The sequence below is a fragment of the Simochromis diagramma genome, unplaced genomic scaffold, assembly GCF_900408965.1.
Source record: "Simochromis diagramma unplaced genomic scaffold, fSimDia1.1 OVJJ01000321.1, whole genome shotgun sequence".
Taxonomy (NCBI): Eukaryota; Metazoa; Chordata; class Actinopteri; order Cichliformes; family Cichlidae; genus Simochromis; species Simochromis diagramma.
Window position 1 is genome coordinate 12,979,771 of NW_024386772.1, and position 18,637 is coordinate 12,998,407.

The window sequence follows — 18,637 nt, forward strand, 5'->3', positions numbered from 1 at the left end:
AGTAATCACTGGTGGGGGAAGGGGTTTAACCAAGAGGAAATGCTGAACTGTGTGTGTCAGTGATTAGTTCGGCTTGCGAGTTTTCATGCAAGGCAGCTAATTTCTGTTTACCTTCAGTCAGACGGAGGACAAATGATTCATATAAAAATCTGCTGGTTTGAAAAACTGCATGGAGCCCATGCTAGCTGCTTCACACAACAGCATTTACAGCTTTTTTTTTTTTGTGTGTCATTCCCCGTTTCCCTGTGTCTCCCCACAGTGGAAGTGAAACATGTGGAGTAGAGTCATAAAGCCAAACACATGGTTGAATTAAACTGGAATTATCCTTTAATGTGACTTTTCTCACATATCACTCTCTCATATCACTTTGTAGACTTTGAAGGATTTGTTTTTTACCTGCGCTTTCAACATAAACAAAAACAACAACGAAACTTTATAACAAGCGGCAGCAGCAATGCTCCTTTTCTTGAAAGGAGAGTGCTTGAATTTGTTCTGTGTGTTCGTTATCAGATTAACCTCCTACGGTGCCCAGTAGGAAAACTCTTCTTGGGCTCCTGTTGGCCTTCATTGGATTTGCAGTGTATGTTACAGTCTGTCCCATTTGCAATGAGACACAAGTGAGTGGAGCGGTAAAGGAGCTGTCCACTATGAGGGTATGCTGCACGATAGGTCTTCTAACTATCCTGCATCCTGTTACCCACTGTAGATGCCGATGCCAGGAGCTCCATTTAGCCAGCAGTATGGCCAGCCTGGGGTGCAACAGATGGGGGCAGCGGGGGTCAACGCCCAACAACTGCAGAACAAGACAGCGATTTCCAACAACCTTCCTCAGTTCCCTGCTGATTTGAAGGGAGCTGGGAGTGTGCCAAACATGGTGAGTGTCCGTCCGTTGTTTAAAAAAATAATAAACGAGGGTAAACGTCCCAGGCTTTAGTTTAAAGTTAGTTTCTGTCCTTGCTGCTACACATTAAATTCTTATTTTAGCTTTTTTACTCTGACACAACTTAGTGAGCCCTTCCTGAACTTGTACCTGTTGGCCTGGTTGCAGCTTTTTTTCCACTGTCATCTTCCTGTTGTGGAGATGAGCACCAGGAGCTAAACTTCAGCAAGTCTGTTTCAGCGTACTTACAGGGAAAGTGACTCAGTCCTAGTAGAGCTGTTGCTTTTGACTGGTCAACCACAGCTGTCTGTTGTTGATCATCAAACAGATGTGACGTTGCATCTGGTTTTGTAGGTCAAGCAGGGACAGTAAAAACAGTGTTTGATAAACCGCGTGGTCTGCCTTACAATGCATTTCGTTGCACTTATGGCTATTGAGCATTTCATGTTCTCCACTGTCTTCTGCACTGCTTTGCACTTTGTGTATGTCAACACCATGAACCAAGTTTAGTTGCAGGAAGTCCCCGGGCTTCGCTGTTGCCTTTTTAAAAAATGCATCCAAATGGTTTAAAGGGCACCTCTTCTAACTTGGTGCTATCCACCCACCCTAATGCGTACTCTGTGGCTAATTGGGACTTCATAGATGGACCTCTCACTACTGCCTCTGGTAAGAGAGGGAGAGAAACACATCAGGAAGTTTATTTCATGCTTCCAGCATGATGGCACAGTAGCATAAGCTTGTTCTCATTGAGCAATGTATGTTAGTCAACCCTTATTACTGACCATAAGTGGACAGCAACCAGGATAAGAGGTTAAACTGTTTGAAATGGTATTTGGAGGGTTCTTTGTTTTTAAACATCTTTGTAGATCTTACAGTCTTATAAGATTTTTGGCAGTGTTGGCATGGTAGTTTGTGAGGTCGGGGATGGAGGAAGGTACAAAATTTGTTTTCTTTAAAGTATTTAGTGTTGGAAATAAATCAACTGTTGTCCAAATTTAGTGAAGACTTGAGAAAGAAAAGGATGACTTTTGCTTTAACTTTGGAGGCATTAAAGACTGAAAAAAGCGTTGGGTGTTGAATTTTCCACTCACAGCACGCCTTAAAGTAAATCTTCTGTAGCATTTTAATAACCTTAATTAGCTTGAGACTATTAATTGGCCCGTTGAAGTTGAGTTGTTTTGATGTAGCGAATGCCAGCTCTAACAGTTTGGATGCAACTCTAGTTTTAATGTTATTTTGATGGACTTGTGTATAATGTTTCACTTATCTGAGTATCCATTTAACATTAACGGTCGTTACCACTTTTTCCTGTGATTACACTGTATGTCGTCTTTGCTGTTAATGCAATGTTATACGTGACATACATGACCGACAGTTGCGATGGTGTGTGGGAGCGCATGTGCCCGCACACGTTCATACCAGCGCAACGGCACTCTTCCAGTTGAGTGTAGATGTGGGTATGGGCTACAGTGATCATTCACTTACAAACAAGAAAAAACAGACAGGGCATTTCTTTGGTTTTTTTTTAATTTTTTAATTTTTTAGTTGGAGTTTAATGTAGCTGTGCACTAGCAGAGATGGTAGGTTAACTCTTGTGTATTTGTTGGTGAAAGAGAGTATGTGTGTGAGGAGGGTTTGCAGTGTGGTGGGGGAAGATGGGTGCGCTAGTTTTTACGTGTGTAAAAACAGATTAAAGTTGGAGGAATTATATCAGTGGGAAAAACTGAAAAGAATAGACTCCGGCAGATGACTTATTATTGTTTTAACCGCTCTGTCCCCTCATGGTCAGTAAAATTATTATTTTTTTTGTGTGTGTGGTTAATGCTGGAAATGGGAAATTGTTTCACTTTCTCTCTCTCTGTCCGTCTGGTTCGCTCTGAACACGCTAATGTCTGCGACGGAAATATGTAAGCAGAGGCAGACATATTTGTCCCTAAAGTTTTGTCACTCTTTTGCATTTTCCCTCATCGTCATTCCAACATTTTGTCGTCTCCTTCCAGGAATTTGCTAATATTTGCGATTCCTTACAGTGGGGGCAATGATTATTTGATCCCCTGCTGAATTTGTAGCTTTGCTCACTTATTAGAAATAAATGTCTCTAATTTTTAGGTAGTTTTATTTTAAATCGAGAAAGAAGTCCCAAAAAAATATGACACACAAGTTATAATTTTGTTTGCATGTCAGTGAGTGAAATAAGTATTTGATCGCCAAGCAAAATTTGGAGAATGTGGGAAAACCCTTGCTGGCAAACACATTGGTAAGATGTTTTTGTAGTTGGACACATCTCAAGAGTGATTTTGGTCCACTCTTCTTTACAGAAACTTTCTAAATCCTTTAGGTTTCTTAGCTGCCGCTTGGCAACTCAAAGCGTCAGCTGCCTCCACAGATTTTCTGTAAGATTGAGCTCTGGAGACTGGCTAGGCCACTGCATGTTCTTGTAGTTGGTCACCAGGTTTGGACACATCTCAGGAGGGAATGTTCTTCTTCTTTAGCCCCTCCTTTGTGCCTTGGCAGTATGCTTTGGGTCATTGGTCGTGAATGGGTCTTCTAAGGTTACAATCTTCAGTCTTCTGGCTGTGGGAAGCTTCTCAGTAAAGATTTTATGGTATATGCCCCACTCTTTGTCCTGTAAACTTAGCAGAAACACAGCCTCAAAGCACAATGTTTCCACCTTCATCCCTGACTGTGGAGAAGTGTTCATTGGGTCATACTTAGCATTTCTCTTCCTTTAAACATGACAGGTCAAGCTAGCAAATTTAACACGGGCTTGTACATGTGCCTTCTTGAGCAGGTTGTCTTTGAAGGTGCTGATTACAGTTTCATTGATTACAGCATAGTGTGTTGCTAATGGTGTAATGCTTGGTGACTGTGGTTCCAACTGCCTTTAGATCATTGACAAGCTCCTCTGTATTTTTGGGCTGATCCACCATCTTTTCTCATCATCATCCTCAATCCATGAGGCAAGATCTTGCATGGAGCTCCTTAACGAGTACGAAGATTTATTTTTCTTCCATTTCTGATTAATCTCACCAAGCTGCTTCTTGATGGGTCTTGCAGCTCATTGCAGCCTTGTGCAGCTCGACAGTCTTGTCTCTGACATTCTTTGACACTCTTTGGCCTTGTCCATGGGGGTGCAGACGATAGATTGGGGGGGAAAAAAAATGATTCTGTGGAAATCTGCGTTTCATACACTTAAGTTGTAATCAGGAGTATCTGCAAAAGACTGGTTGTAAAGGAAAAAAAAAACTTATTTCACTCTATTACAATTGCATACAGTCTCCTGCTCGGGTGCAGGGCCAGGGTCCATCTCAGCAAAACCCACAGGGCCCCCAGCACCAGCAGATGCACATTTCTAGGTTTTATGCAATGTCTTTTTCTGGATTTTTTCCCCCCTCCGTTAATATGCCCTTTCTCTCCATTAAAACTGGAGTGAAGTGAACAAACTTATAAATTCAGCCGGGGATAAAATCTCCCCATTATATATTGAGACTGTGATGATTATTTATCATATTGAGGTGAAAGTTGTTGTTCTTGTACTGACAAATGTAAAAAAACTGCAATTAAAAAGTAGCCAGAAATGCATACTGGGCTGCAATGACATGTGTAGTTGCATTTCCAGGGAGGTGCACATCAGGTTACCACGTAGATCACGTTGTGGGGTTTCATACCTATGATAAAGACTTAAATCTAAGGCCAAAAAAATATGCATAGCTTCAGTCAGAGGAACAATATTTTTCCTCTCCTCACGCTATGATCAATCATATATCCACATTTAAGTTTTTGCCTCCCGGGGTTTCACATCTGTGTCTGAGTTTGCACCTCTGTGCGTATCCATCACTAACTTGTGTGCGTATTGTGTGTTTATCACAGATGCCGCAACAGGTAGCATCAATGGTCCCTGCTCCCGGTGGTGTGTCCGCAGGCCCAACGGCCGACCCTGAGAAGCGAAAACTCATTCAGCAGCAGCTGGTCCTGCTGCTGCATGCACACAAGTGCCAGCGGCGGGAGCAGGCCAACGGAGAGATGAGGACCTGCACCCTGCCCCACTGCCGCACCATGAAGAACGTACTCAACCATATGACCCACTGCCAGGCTGGCAAAGCCTGCCACGGTGAGTGAAAGTGATGAGTTTTTAGAGACTGAATTAAAAAAATAAATAAAGAGAAGCCTTGGATCTACCCATATGAGCTTTTATGTGACCGTGTTCTTCTAATTTGGTATTTTATCTGCTAACTGCTGCTAATAATCTCATAAAAACGAGATTCAGCTTCTAACAGATGGGTTTACTGTGCCATGTGTTTGCAGCCATAATTAGAGCCTGTGATGTGGGCCTGATGCCATTTCATTTAGCATCTAAACAAAATGGCACCGGGCGTTGATGTCTTGCAAGTTTCATCCAAACGACAATAAACACCTGTTACTTCAGACTCACACATATACCATCACCACAATAGTTTTGAGTGAAATTTCAAAAAACAAAAAATATCCATGAAATTTGCCTTTTTGAAAGGCATTATGAAGAAATTACTGACTTTAAATTTTAAAATGTGGCTTTAAAATAAAATGCTGAGGATTACTATTGTGTCACTTTTTGATTTATTGCTTAAATGGAGACAGTCCAATTGTTTCATTAACCAAGCCTCAGTGACTGACATTACCCAACAAAAGTTGAATCTTAAGTTACAAACAAGTTTCTCCTACAGTTTGGTCCGTGTCTGTTAGTCAGTAGCTTCACTCTGACAGTTGTTGGTAGTGATGAGGGCATCCAAGAGTTATAGACTTGGAAATTTGACATTTTATATTTTTTTCCTCCATTTAACCAGCACCTGTTCTTCACCTTAGTGTGTAGATATTGGGGTTCAATAGTCTTGCGATTTCTCCTGAATTAACTGTCACCAGCACCTCACTCTATTTTTCCTATTTGTGCTTTATTTTTCTCCAGTTGCACACTGTGCATCATCCAGACAGATCATTTCCCACTGGAAGAACTGTACGCGGCACGACTGTCCGGTGTGCCTGCCTTTGAAAAATGCAAGTGACAAAAGGAATCAGCAGCGTAAGTAACTTCAGCAGCTCCATAATTTTAATCTTAATTATTCATTAAACCCATATGAAAAAACCCCACATGGATTATAAAGAAGATATCTGAAATGCAGGTAACTTTTCAGTAAAGCAGTCATTACTCTGGGATAAGCCTCTCATGTTTGTGGTATAAAGTGGTGCCACCTGCAGGTTGTGTTTCACTGCCACTTCTCTGCTGGCTCGCAGACTGTGAGGGCTCGAGCTGCAAGAGGATTCCTCTAGAAATACTGGGCCTGTAATGTGACACCCAGGGGAGGGGCTCAGTGGCGCTTTTAACACTGGGGGCAGGTTCTTGGGACAGCATGCTCTCTAATTGGTTAAAAAGCCCTATGACAGATTTAAATCCCCCACAGAGGCAGCATGCTCCCTGTCAGCTATCAACACAGCAGGGAGCAGCACAGGGATGTCAAAGTCCCAAAAAGACTATTTGTAGGGTTTGGTTTTTTTGGGTTTTTTTTAATTTTCACATAAAAAAAACAAACAAGTTTTTCATTTTTATGTTTAAAATTGTTATAGTCATATACTGATCTTATTTTTTTTCTAACAATTTATAGGCTGACATTATTACTACAGGAGCGCATAGAAGCACACCTGAAGCCGCATTTACTCCTCAGTTATTGCAGGCTATTACTTGAGTTAATTCTTTAATATAATATTTATAATGCAAAACCACTTATCATCCTGTTTTCTCCCTACAGCTACGCTAAGTTCATCTGGAGCCAGTCTACAAAATGCCATGAATACAGTTGGACCTGGCCAGCCCAGTGCGACAGCCATCAGCAGCGCTGCAACACAAATTGACCCCAGCTCCATGCAGAGGGCCTATGAAGCCCTGGGCCTGCCATATGGGAACCAGTCTCCTGCTCAGGTGCAGGGCCAGGGTCCATCTCAGCAAAACCCACAGGGCCCCCAGCACCAGCAGATGCGAAATATGAACCCATTAGGTATGGAATAAAATGAAATACCAGTTTAGAAGTTTGTGTATAATTGCTTCTGTGCCAGTTTTTCATAAATTCTTCTGTGTTTTTACCAGGCTCTAATCAGATGAATCAGATGGCAGGAAGCATGGGTACCCCCTCCTCAAACCAGACTGGCATGCACTCTGATTCCTCGTTGTCTGCGCTTAGCAGGTAAGACTTTTCATTCCTTCTGCATCACTTGAAACGAGGTCTACTGTACTGCCCTTCCCAAAATAAATTTATGCCTCTCAAGTCAGTCATAAATATGTGTTCTCAGTCTCTTGGGTAATTTTTATTTTATTTTATAGAAGATCATTTTTCAATGTTATTTACAAATTATGTTCAAATTGCGTCCGTCGTACAGTCAGCTGATGCCAGATGGGTCAGTAGTAGGAGGCATGGGAAACCTCCCCGCTGCCACCCCTCTGTCTGCCACAGGGCTAAGGAAGGCCTGGCATGAACATGTTACTCAGGACCTGCGCACCCATCTGGTGCATAAACTGTAAGTGCAACAATAAAACAGCTGTGTTTGTAGATAGATGAGTTCTCATATGGTACAACAGGTTGTATTTGCTTATTTTATTTTTTTCATCAGAGTACAAGCCATATTCCCAACCCCAGACCCAGCAGCACTGAAGGACCGACGCATGGAGAACCTGGTGGCTTATGCACGCAAGGTTGAGGGTGACATGTATGAGTCGGCTAACAGCAGGGTAACTTGATAAAGCATCTTCACACTATTCCACCTTCATCCTTTTTGAATATCTTTAAAGCTCTTTGTGCAGCTATCCTTGCGACTGAGATGAAATCATTTTTAAAATATCTCCCCCCCCCCTTTTTTTTTTTTTTTTTTTTTTTTTGCCTCCTCACTAGGATGAGTACTACCACTTCCTGGCAGAAAAAATTTACAAGATACAAAAGGAACTGGAGGAGAAAAGGCGCTCCCGGCTTCAGAATCAGCCTAGCATGGGACCAGCTGGGCCACAGCAGCCTCAGCCCAACCCCATGGGCCCAGGACAAGCCATTCGACCTCCTAGTTAGTAACTTAAATTCTTAATCAGCCGTTGACTGTCCTAAGTTGACAGTACCAAAATACCTTGTTATAATTACTTTAATGTTTCACCAAATCTCTGTTTTTATCTGAAAGCATCTTTTAAAAGAACCTCGACTTATCCTGTCTTCTCAGATGGACCTACACAGATGCCTAACATGCAAAATCAGATGATGCCCCGCATACCACAAGGTATGTGTTCATCTTCTGGTTTTTGTTTTGTTTTTTGGGGGGGAGGGTAGCACTTGAATTTGCATCTTTTATTTCTAACATGCTCTAGTGGTTTGTCTGTTGAATGCCACTTTTATTTGTTTTATTTGTCCACACCTGTTAAATTGCTCTGATACGGGATATCAAATTGATCTGGTTAAGTCTCCCTTATATCCCATTTGGTTATGCATTATTAAATTATATTAATTCCCAAGGATCTTAACAAGATATGTACTTGTCCCCACAGGAATAAATCAGTTTAACCCAATGGCAGTGCAGAATACACAGATGCCTCAGGCACCCATGGGAGCAAGGACTCCCTCCCCCAGGAACCATCCACAGCAGATGAACATGAACTCCATGCCAGCGGTTAGATACACTCCTTTGTTTTGTTTTGTTTTTGTGTTTTGTTTTTCTTTCCCTTTTCTCTTGCCTTAAAGCAGTTATTTTTCTCTGAGCTCACTTGCTTGCTCCCTTAAATTTCTTTTCCCTCTTCTTGACCGTGAAATACGCGAGTCTTTAACTGTATATTTAGTTAATGCTCTGTTACTATTGTCACACGGAAGCATCAATACGAAATGTGTTTCCTGTAGTTCACACAGATCTTGATTCATTTATGAACCAGCTGCTAATGAATAATCTGTACTGAAACTACTGCCCAGGCCTGGGCTTACAGCCGTCCCAGGTGTAGTTTGCGTCTGTATTCTTCTTTGAGTCAGCAGAGGCTGTTAAGTTTACACCACAGGACCTTCAGAAAAATAGCAGGATGCCCTTGTGGTAGCTTGCATGTTGGTAGCATTTCCTTTAGAAACAAATGATTTTACATGGCAGACACCTTCATAATAGGTGTTGTCTGTTGTTTTGATTTATCTATTTGATCTCTTTGACGTTACAGATGGGAATGTCTCCATCAAGGATGCCTCAGACTCAAGGAATTATGGGTAGTCATGCTAATAACATGGTATCTCAGCCAGCCAACCAAGGCCAGTTCCTGCAACAGGGCCAGTTTCCTGTAAGTGCGGGTGGAGCGATGAATGTGAATATAGGTTTGGGACCTGCCATGTCACAGGCTAGTGTCACACAGGTGAGAAAGATGCTGAGGTTTTTTCTTAATTCTCCTAGACTTTTTATTGCACATTGCTTGTTTCTTTTTAAATATATAATCTTTTGTGTGTGACTTTGGTGTCACACGCTTTGTAAATGGTTGGTAAAGTTATTCTAATAGTGCGCACACCTTTGTTCCAACAGCCACAAAACTCTAACCTCCCTCTGAATGCACTGAGCTCCATTGGCTCTCAGCTGCCCTGCGGCCCTACAGCTCAGCCTGCCCTGGGTACCACCCCTCCACCCAGTGCCTCTGCCACCCAGCAACAGCCGCCGCCACCACCACCGCAGCCACAGCCACACCATACTCCCACCCACTCCCAGATGCTTCCACAGCCCTCCACTCCCGTGTCCACGGGTGGGCCCTCCTCCACCCCAACCCACATACCTAGTGGCCTCCCTCGTCCCCCCTCAGCCTTGGGGACGCCACCTGACCCTTCTCACCCTCTCACACCCCTGCAGCCCCAACCTGAGCCCTCCAGCCAGATGCAGCAGCCCTCCTCTGTGCAGGCACAGCACCCCAGCACGCCGGTGAGATACTAGTTTTTCCCTGAAAAGCTACCACAGCTCTTGAATTGCTTATGCCTTTTTCACTTTCCTTTAAAGCACCATCCAGGTGTTTTAACCAAACAGTATTTCAAATTTTATTTAATAAAATTTAGCTGTCAATATTTTAATCGCAGGAGGGGAAAAAGGTTTTTTTTTCTTATAAATCACAATTATTTTTTAAAAACTGGCAGCACTAAACAGTTTCTGTTTCTGCTTTAAGTTGTCCCATCAAACAGCAGCAAGCATAGATAACAGAGTGCCTACCCCAGGCTCTGTGGCTGAACTGAGTTCCCAGCAGGCCCTGCCTGACATGAGCAGCACTGAAGCCAAAAGTGAAGTAAAAGATGAAGAAGACGACAGCAGCTCTCTGAAGACGCAGAATGATGTAAAAATGGAGGTATGTGCAAACTTTCTCCACCACAAATAAACCAGTTCTGTCAGTAAATCTGTCTTGTGGGATTTCAGTAACTTAATCTAAGGCGTTATGCTTCCATGGGTGTCAAGTGCTTGATGGTTTGCTGCCTTATCAGTGTTGGATAGATGGTTAACAATCATTGTGTTAATATATAATCAGGAGGAAGAAACCAAACCTCCAGTGGTGAAGAAAGAGGAGCCAGATGCAGCAGAACCAAAGCAGGAACCAATGGAAACTGAGGAAAAGAAGCCAGAAGTGAAGACAGAACCCAAAGAAGAGGAGGAAAGTGGGGCCAACAGCACGTCAACGACCACCGCTCAGAGCCGCAAAAAAAGTAATGTTACTATATTTAGATATAAGGTGTAAAAAAATTAGACATAGGATGAAATCGTTTTTTGGTATTTTTCAGCACGCTTGAACACCCAAATGCTTGCTCTTCCTTGGTAGAGTGCTCAAGTTAAAGGTGTTATACTTAAACAGCAGCACAAGAAAAATGGCTTTTTCACTCACTCACCACAACACTTTCACTAAAATATCAATGGATGCTTTTCTGTGTATATAGGAAGTACACTCTTGGCCTCAAAATCTTGTTTAGACCCTTTTAGCATGACTGTCTTTGTGCAAGAGTTTTGCGTGATTGTCCACAAGTCTCATCAGACAGGTGAAAAGCTACATGTTGGCTAGCTGTAAATGTTCTATTGTTGAGGGTTGTTTTGCATAGACTATTTAAAATCACTCCACAACATTTCAAAGGAAATAGCCTATCTTTCACAAAAATAGTTGAGCTGTGAGCTGTCCAGCCCTGAGGCAGGTCGCTGGCCTCAAACCACAAGATTTTTTTCCATCATACTTAACAGGTGGTCTAAGACGCTTCCTCTGAAAAGCCACTTTTGGTCCGAGCCTAACGACTGCTATTGTGTTGTATTTGTTTGTCCAGAGCATGTTCTTGTCAAAAGCCCTTTCTTTTGTATTCACTGGCAGACTGTAGTTTTGCTTTAATGCTTTAATAGGACAACAAAGAATTTTCTGGCATGTCTCCTGTACATGTTAAACGTATGTGATCACTAATGGCTGATGCAATCTGGTTCTTAGAGTGGAATTCCAATGAGCTGCTGTTTTAATTTAACAGATAAAGTAACTAGTTGTTTGAAGCCTTAGCCACTTGTAGATCATTTTCCTCATGGTGGAGCAATTTATTTATTTGTACATCTTTTTAATCCTTTGCCAGACTTAAAAGTATCTAGAGACTATTTTCTGAAGGCTTTTTAAATTCCTGGCATGATGACAGCAAACACTTCAAAAGCATAAAGAGAACTGGGCCCTGGATGTCAGAGGCAGGTTCCACTTGTCACTTCCCAAGAAGGCTGTAATCATTGACACCTAATCGTGATATGAGTGCGATTCCTTTTTTTTTTTTTTTTTTTTTTTTTTTTTGTATTCGTCCCTTTTGTCAATGTTTATCAACAGCTTTATCTACTGGCAGCGTTTTTAAAAAAAGAACAGCATTTGCCTTTCAGACATTTTAACATGAAGTCAAATTTTTTATGGGTATTAGTATTTTGTGTGTATGTGTGTTATTTAAGTATTTAAACTAAGTCTGGAGTGGAAATCTATTGAACAAGACACAATTTTATGCCTGCATCACCAGGCATTTAATTTGTAAACCCAGCTGCACACCACTGATCAGTACTGAGTCCATTTAGTTAAGGAATGTCACAATTATTTTATTTTTAGACATACGTATGCTGTTTATGTGTTTTCCCTCATGGGCTTATTCTTGTCTTCTCTAGTTTTCAAGCCAGAGGAACTGAGGCAAGCCCTAATGCCAACACTTGAAGCCCTCTACAAGCAAGACCCAGAGTCCCTGCCTTTTAGACAACCTGTAGATCCAATGCTGTTGGGTATCCCTGTAAGTATACTTAATGATGTGCCTTTACTCAAAGCTTCGAATTGTTATGGGTCATTTGCTCAATCCTGGAATTGCTTCTCTGCTTCTGTTCCTGTAGGACTACTTTGACATAGTAAAGAATCCCATTGACTTATCCACCATCAAGCGCAAGCTGGACACGGGTCAGTACCAGGAACCGTGGCAGTACGTGGAAGATGTGTGGCTCATGTTCAACAACGCGTGGCTGTACAATCGTAAAACATCCCGAGTCTACAAGTACTGCACCAAACTGGCAGAAGTGTTTGAAGCAGAAATCGATCCTGTCATGCAAGGTCTGGGCTACTGCTGTGGCAGGAAGGTGAGATGGCACATCCTGGATAGTCAACACAAGCTACTTAGGGCAGCACACCATTCTGCTTACTGATAAAAGTCACTTACCCTTAGTTTAGTCTTTATTTGGCTGTTGACTTTAGATGAAAGCTGATTCTCACATTTACGTGTACCTTAATGTTTTGGGTTTTTTTTCCCACCCTGCAGTTTGAATTCTCACCACAGACACTGTGTTGCTATGGCAAACAGTTGTGCACCATCTCGAGGGATAGCACCTACTACAGCTACCAGAACAGGTAAAGGTGCATGCTTTCTCTGCTGAAGGGATTGGCATGGGTAAAGAGGTGAAGAATTAATTATACAAAGTGGGTGTGAAGTTAAACCCTCAAAAGTACAGCATGACTAAAGATCCCACTTCACATTCACCATTCTGCAAAACTATAACCCAGGAATGTGGGGGGAAAAAAAATCATTTTACATTGTGCGCCACTTACAGCCCACTTTGATCTTAAGTGGGCCGGACCAATAAAACTGCCCTTTTTCTCCTTGTGTGGAAGTTTAACTTCACATTGAATCCCTTAGATACTCAAAAAAGTATGATTCCAATATTTGTTGTTGTTGTTTTGTACCCCCCCCCCCCCCCCCCCCCCAAAAAAAAAAAAAAAATAAAGGCTGCCTGATCAATTGCTGTCATTTAGTTATAAATGGCCATGGGGAGGTCTTCATCAGCAGGAAAAGCTGTAATACCTATTAAAATACAAGTCTAATACAAGTTTAAAAGTCCCAAATTTATACCTCTTTTGCGTTTCGCCGAAACCAATCTGTGGGCAGGGTTTGAGTTTTTACCTGGCCAATGCTGGTCTCTGGGCCTTATGTTTGACACCCCTGCTCTAAGAAGGACATAATTCTCACAGGCTTTCCTTTATGGGAGTATTGCACCACAGTTTGAGTTGAGTGAGTCATATAATTCGGACAAGCAAAACTCGCATGATGGGTCCATCCCTCACATCTATCCCTTTAATTTCTTTCTAAGAAATGAGCTCCAAAGCACCCCCTTCTGTGCAGAATCTGTTATTGCAGCTTAACATTAGTCCAATGGAACACACTTTAGTTGTACATAATCAATGCTAAATGCCTCAAGATTTCCCAAATTACAATTAAAGACTTGGACACTGTTGTTAAAGGGAATTTAGTCATGTTGTTTCTGCTTAAAGGAACCGGCACAATTGTTTTTGCATCATCACTCCGGTCTCTTCTGACATGATCATCCATTCATCAACTCTTAATGCATGTTGCTTCTCATAAATGATTTCAGTGTAAATGTCTTTACCGTTTTGATTTTGCAGCATACATGTTCGATGACGATGTTGAACACGAATTTGTTGTTGACGACAATCATTTAATGTCCTTAACATAGCATCTGAGCATGTTTCCCCACATTTCTGTTCCACTTTGAATGAGAGTGGCTGAATCGTGACCATTTTGACTAACCATGTACCTCTACGTGTGTGTGTGTGTGTGTGTGTGTGTGTGTGTGTGTCCTTCCGTCTGTCCGCTGCCCATGCTCCATCCTCGGTTGTTGCTGTGTGCTCCGTTCACTCTGCATTCTGCCACCCGTACGCCGGTTTGCCTGTGCTGCTACTGTGTGTGCTGGCTGCAGTTCACCCAAATATGGCCTTATTGCCGACAGGTATCACTACTGTGAGAAGTGCTTCAATGAGATCCAGGGCAACAGTGTGACCCTGGGAGACGACCCGTCACAGCCACAGACGTAAGTTCCTTGGTCCCCGGATGTCTGAATTATCACCCCGTGATCATCGTGGAACCATTTGCTTTCTGGCTCTTGTTCTCTGGAAGGGAATAAATAGTCACAGATTTAACATGAAGATCTCTCTTTTTGTGCAGGATGATATCTAAAGATCAGTTTGAAAAGAAGAAAAATGACACGTTGGACCCTGAGCCGTGAGTATTCTCTAGACAGTTTCATTTTGATGTGTGTGACTGCAGTGTTGCTTCTTTGCTGCTTTTTACCGAACAGAAAGAAAAAGCATGTTTTTGTCATCGTAGGTATATTGAATGTAAAGACTGTGGACGAAAGATGCATCAGATCTGTGTGCTGCACTACGACGTCATTTGGCCGTCAGGGTGAGTATAGCTTGACTGCTACGCTAGACAAATATCTTCAAGCACATAAAAGAAATGTTTGACCGTCATAGAATTTATATTTGTTAGTTGACACTAAAAATAATTAGATTCTCGTTTCAGTTTTATCTGTGACAACTGTCTGAAGAAGTCTGGTAAAGCAAGAAAGGAAAACAAGTTTTCAGCCAAGAGTAAGTTACATATACAAGTAAAACAACTTCTGACAAAGAATGTCAGTGTTTAAAACATGTCTTTGTGTGTTCGTTAAGGGTTGCAATCCACAAGGTTGGGTTCATACATTGAAGACAGAGTTAATAAGTACTTGAAAAGGCAGAACCACCCTGAAGCTGGTGAGGTGTTTGTGCGAGTGGTCGCCAGCTCCGACAAAACTGTGGAGGTTAAGCCTGGCATGAAGTCTAGGTAAGTGTCACACCTGCTTTACAGCGCTTATTTTTTAATTCTTTTTCCTTTGGAGGGTCCAGATGCATAAAAGCATTTGATAAATCTTCAATAGCATTGTGTTTTCAATCTTTTCAATCACGCGGCTGATTCCACATTTATCTCAGCTAGAAACTGAACTGCATAATGCCTCAGAGAACAGTTTTTGTATTTTGCAGCTCATAGAGTAGAAGGACCGATGAGCTTGTTTCTCCTACAGTATTGGGCAGAATTTAATCAAACTTGGACACCATGGCATGATGACAGCAAACACCAAAATGATCACCATTTTGGGTTATTACCAAATATCCCAAAGGTTTTTTTTTTATAGGGATTCATCACTCCAGCTGGACTATTGATCAGGATTTAATCAAATTTAGATACAACGATCACGTAATTGATCACCAAAGGCATATTTTTCATTTTATGAGCAATAACCTGGATCGTTTGCTGAATGCACTGTGCCAGTGATGTGCTAGTTTTAGGAAAATGTGCTGGTCACAGCGCATTGTTGGATAGCCTTGGCTCAGAAGGTAGAGCATGTCATCTACCAATCGGAGGTTGCTGGTTGGCTGCTCCAGTCTGCATGCCAATGTACCCTTGGCCAAGATACTGAAGCCAGCGTTGCTGTCAGTGTGTTCATTGGAGTGTGGATGTTGGATAGAAAGCACTCAGACATAGAAAAAAAAGTGTGTGTTTGTGTGAATGGCTGAATGAGATGTCTCAAGTATAGTAGAAAAGCTCTATATATGACTAACTAGTCCATTTGCCTGTCCATTTGTGTATTTGATGCCTTGTGCAACGTCACAATGTCGATACATAATGCAATTTGTTCAGATATAAACAGAAATCTCCATGTTCATACTTTCATATCAAAGATCTGACTGTGGAAAGGGAATTGGTTCCGGAAAACATCAGAGTTATATTTAATCTTATGAAAATTGATTTACTTTTTTTTTTCTTCTTCTTTTCACAAATGACTTGAGTCTGTCTTTTAAATGCTCTCGTATCCATCCATTCAGTAATGCATTTTAAACTGCCTGTCCAGGTCTGAGCTGTCTGGGCCTCTCAAGCTAGCTGAGAGATATTATCCCTACAGCATGTGCTGGGTTTGTCATACCCGAAGCATCTCATCTAGGTGATACTCAGGAGGCATCCTAGCCAGATGCTTCAACCATCTCAACTGCTTCCATTGGGCTTGAGTAGAGCCTTTATTCCTCCATACCAAAATGACCTCAGCCCAGACACTCTTCAAAGGAGGCTTATTTCCGCCACTTCCTATCACTACTCATAGTTATTGCCAATAGGTGATTGTAGGAACATAGATTCACCAGTAAAGTGAAAGCTTTGCCTTTGTGCTCACCTTTAAACAGCATTTACATTACTGTAGATGCTGTGCTTATTTCTCAGTCTCCCACTCCACTCTTCCCTCACTCATGCACAAATCTTTGAGATATTTGCCCTCCTTTGCTTGAGGCAGGCACTTGTTACCAACCTGGAGTGGGAAATCCATCCTTTACCGGGTGGGAACCACGGCATCTGACTTGGAGGCGCTAATCCATGCCAGTTTGTAATGTGCTGCAAACATCCCCACTGGGAGCTGTAGCCCATAGCAGAGTGAAGCCAGCAGAGACATGTTAAGACCAATGAACATGACACCCTGTGCCATTTGGCTACGCCTAGAAATTCTGTTCATAATAGTAATGAACAGAATTGGAGACAAAGGGCAGCCCTGGTGGAAAACAAGCCTACCTTATTGCCAGAAAGATGAACCCAATGACCCATAATCATGAAGCAACCCCTGAGGGGGAGCAGTTGAATTGCTTCTTCAAGTCAGCAAAAGTATCTGTAGAGTAGTTGGGGGCAATACCCCACACACATTCATCTATCATCATAGAGGGCACAGAGCTGGTCCAGTGCTCTGCAACCAGGTTGAAAACCACATTACTCCTGTGAATGGAGGTGGACTTTTCTCCACAGGGGAAGGGAAGCTAAAAAGTGTGATTTCCTGTTGAAGTTGATACCTCTGGCTCCCCACGGCCTACAGTGTGGTCAGAGAACTGCTTTCACCTCCCGAGTTATCTGACTTGAGGTTGCTAGATTTTCTTCAAGACTTATGGGAATCTTGTTCCATGGCTCTATGTACCAAACCCCTCCCACACTCGAGTTGGTGTAGTTGGCGGCTAAGAACGCCGTCTTCTGCCAGTACCAGTCAGCTGCTTTCAGAGTTGCACAAGTTAACCAGTCTCGAAAGAATCCCTCCCTTTTGATTGAGAACTCCCTTCACTTATGTCCATCTTCTGCCAGAAGCCATCGTGGGCGGATACTGCGTCAGGCACCAACAACTTTATAATCACAGTTCTGTACATCTGCGTCAGCAATGGAGGTGTGGTACACGGTTCATTCAGACTACATGACCCCAGCTTCCCCAAGGATGCTGTTGACATGCCTCTGCCAGAAGCTCTAAGAGCACCCTGACTATACGTTGAGGTGTACTCGATCTGTCCATTGCTGCTGTTGCTTACACCTTCTCTGTTTCCACAGGTTTGTAGACTCAGGTGAGATGGTGGAAAGCTTCCCCTACAGAACCAAAGCACTTTTTGCATTTGAGGAAATAGACGGGGTGGACGTTTGTTTCTTTGGAATGCACGTCCAGGAGTACGGCTCAGAGTGCCCCTTTCCAAATACCAGGTAACACGGGCAAAATGTTAGAGGCATTGCTCTAAGTTTCCTTTTAGTTTGTGTGCATTATTCTCACATCACATATTCTGTATCTCTTTTTCAGACGGGTTTACATATCATACCTCGACAGTATTCACTTCTTCAGACCGCGTTTGCTAAGGACTGCAGTATACCATGAGATCTTAATAGGATACCTGGAGTATGTGAAAAAACTTGGGTGGGTAAAAAGTAACTTTACGCAGTGTTGCATTTTAACTCCTTTCAGTCATGTATTGATGCATGTTTAATTCTTCTAAGTGCTAAGTGAGTCATAACTTAATTCCTGACCAGGTATGTGACGGGTCACATTTGGGCCTGCCCACCCAGTGAAGGAGATGACTATATTTTCCACTGCCACCCTCCGGACCAGAAGATCCCCAAGCCCAAAAGGCTTCAAGAGTGGTACAGAAAAATGCTGGACAAGGCTTTTGCTGAAAGAATCATACATGATTACAAGGTCAGAAAATTATACCAGTAAAAAGAACTTTGTAGCCACCTGTGCATGTTATGTTTCTCAAGACATTCCCAGCTATAATTAACATTTTGAAGTCTGGTGTTGGCGGCAGGCGGTTACCACGCTGTTCAGCTGAACTAACGTAGTTTGCTTTAGGAATATAAATGATTATCTTGTAAGACTCTGGAGTGGCTGATGGGCACATTTACACTGGATTATCAGTGAATTAACATTTTTTTTACCAGCTACAGTGTTCAGCTTATAAGTGTGCAACATAAAGGGGCTCTCCTTGTCTTATTATAAAGACTTGACAATTTTGAAACACTATAATTAAACGACTTAGACTTGATGTACACTCTGATGGGAGTGATTTCACCCCCCCCCCCCCCAATTATTTTTCATAAATCCAACTTC

General features: G+C 42.3%; 1 protein-coding gene across 2 annotated transcripts in view; it reads left to right on the plus strand.

Annotated features, from left to right (window-relative positions):
• The window catches only part of crebbpb (CREB binding protein b), a 40,250-nt gene that overhangs the window by 16,860 nt on the left and 4,753 nt on the right, over positions 1–18,637 (plus strand). Inside the window, exons 3-27 of one of the 2 annotated variants that reach the window (XM_040049968.1) lie at positions 707–874; positions 4,751–4,991; positions 5,823–5,936; positions 6,661–6,906; positions 6,996–7,092; positions 7,286–7,423; positions 7,517–7,634; positions 7,795–7,957; positions 8,108–8,164; positions 8,430–8,551; positions 9,078–9,266; positions 9,431–9,817; positions 10,056–10,232; positions 10,410–10,584; positions 12,041–12,159; positions 12,257–12,496; positions 12,676–12,764; positions 14,129–14,239; positions 14,374–14,430; positions 14,536–14,613; positions 14,734–14,801; positions 14,880–15,030; positions 17,593–17,739; positions 17,834–17,947; positions 18,061–18,226. In XM_040049968.1, coding sequence (XP_039905902.1) covers positions 707–874; positions 4,751–4,991; positions 5,823–5,936; positions 6,661–6,906; positions 6,996–7,092; positions 7,286–7,423; positions 7,517–7,634; positions 7,795–7,957; positions 8,108–8,164; positions 8,430–8,551; positions 9,078–9,266; positions 9,431–9,817; positions 10,056–10,232; positions 10,410–10,584; positions 12,041–12,159; positions 12,257–12,496; positions 12,676–12,764; positions 14,129–14,239; positions 14,374–14,430; positions 14,536–14,613; positions 14,734–14,801; positions 14,880–15,030; positions 17,593–17,739; positions 17,834–17,947; positions 18,061–18,226 — 3,732 coding nt within the window. The remainder of the gene's footprint in view (positions 1–706; positions 875–4,750; positions 4,992–5,822; positions 5,937–6,660; positions 6,907–6,995; positions 7,093–7,285; positions 7,424–7,516; positions 7,635–7,794; positions 7,958–8,107; positions 8,165–8,429; positions 8,552–9,077; positions 9,267–9,430; positions 9,818–10,055; positions 10,233–10,409; positions 10,585–12,040; positions 12,160–12,256; positions 12,497–12,675; positions 12,765–14,128; positions 14,240–14,373; positions 14,431–14,535; positions 14,614–14,733; positions 14,802–14,879; positions 15,031–17,592; positions 17,740–17,833; positions 17,948–18,060; positions 18,227–18,637) is intronic. The other variant, XM_040049972.1, reaches the window with a different exon arrangement.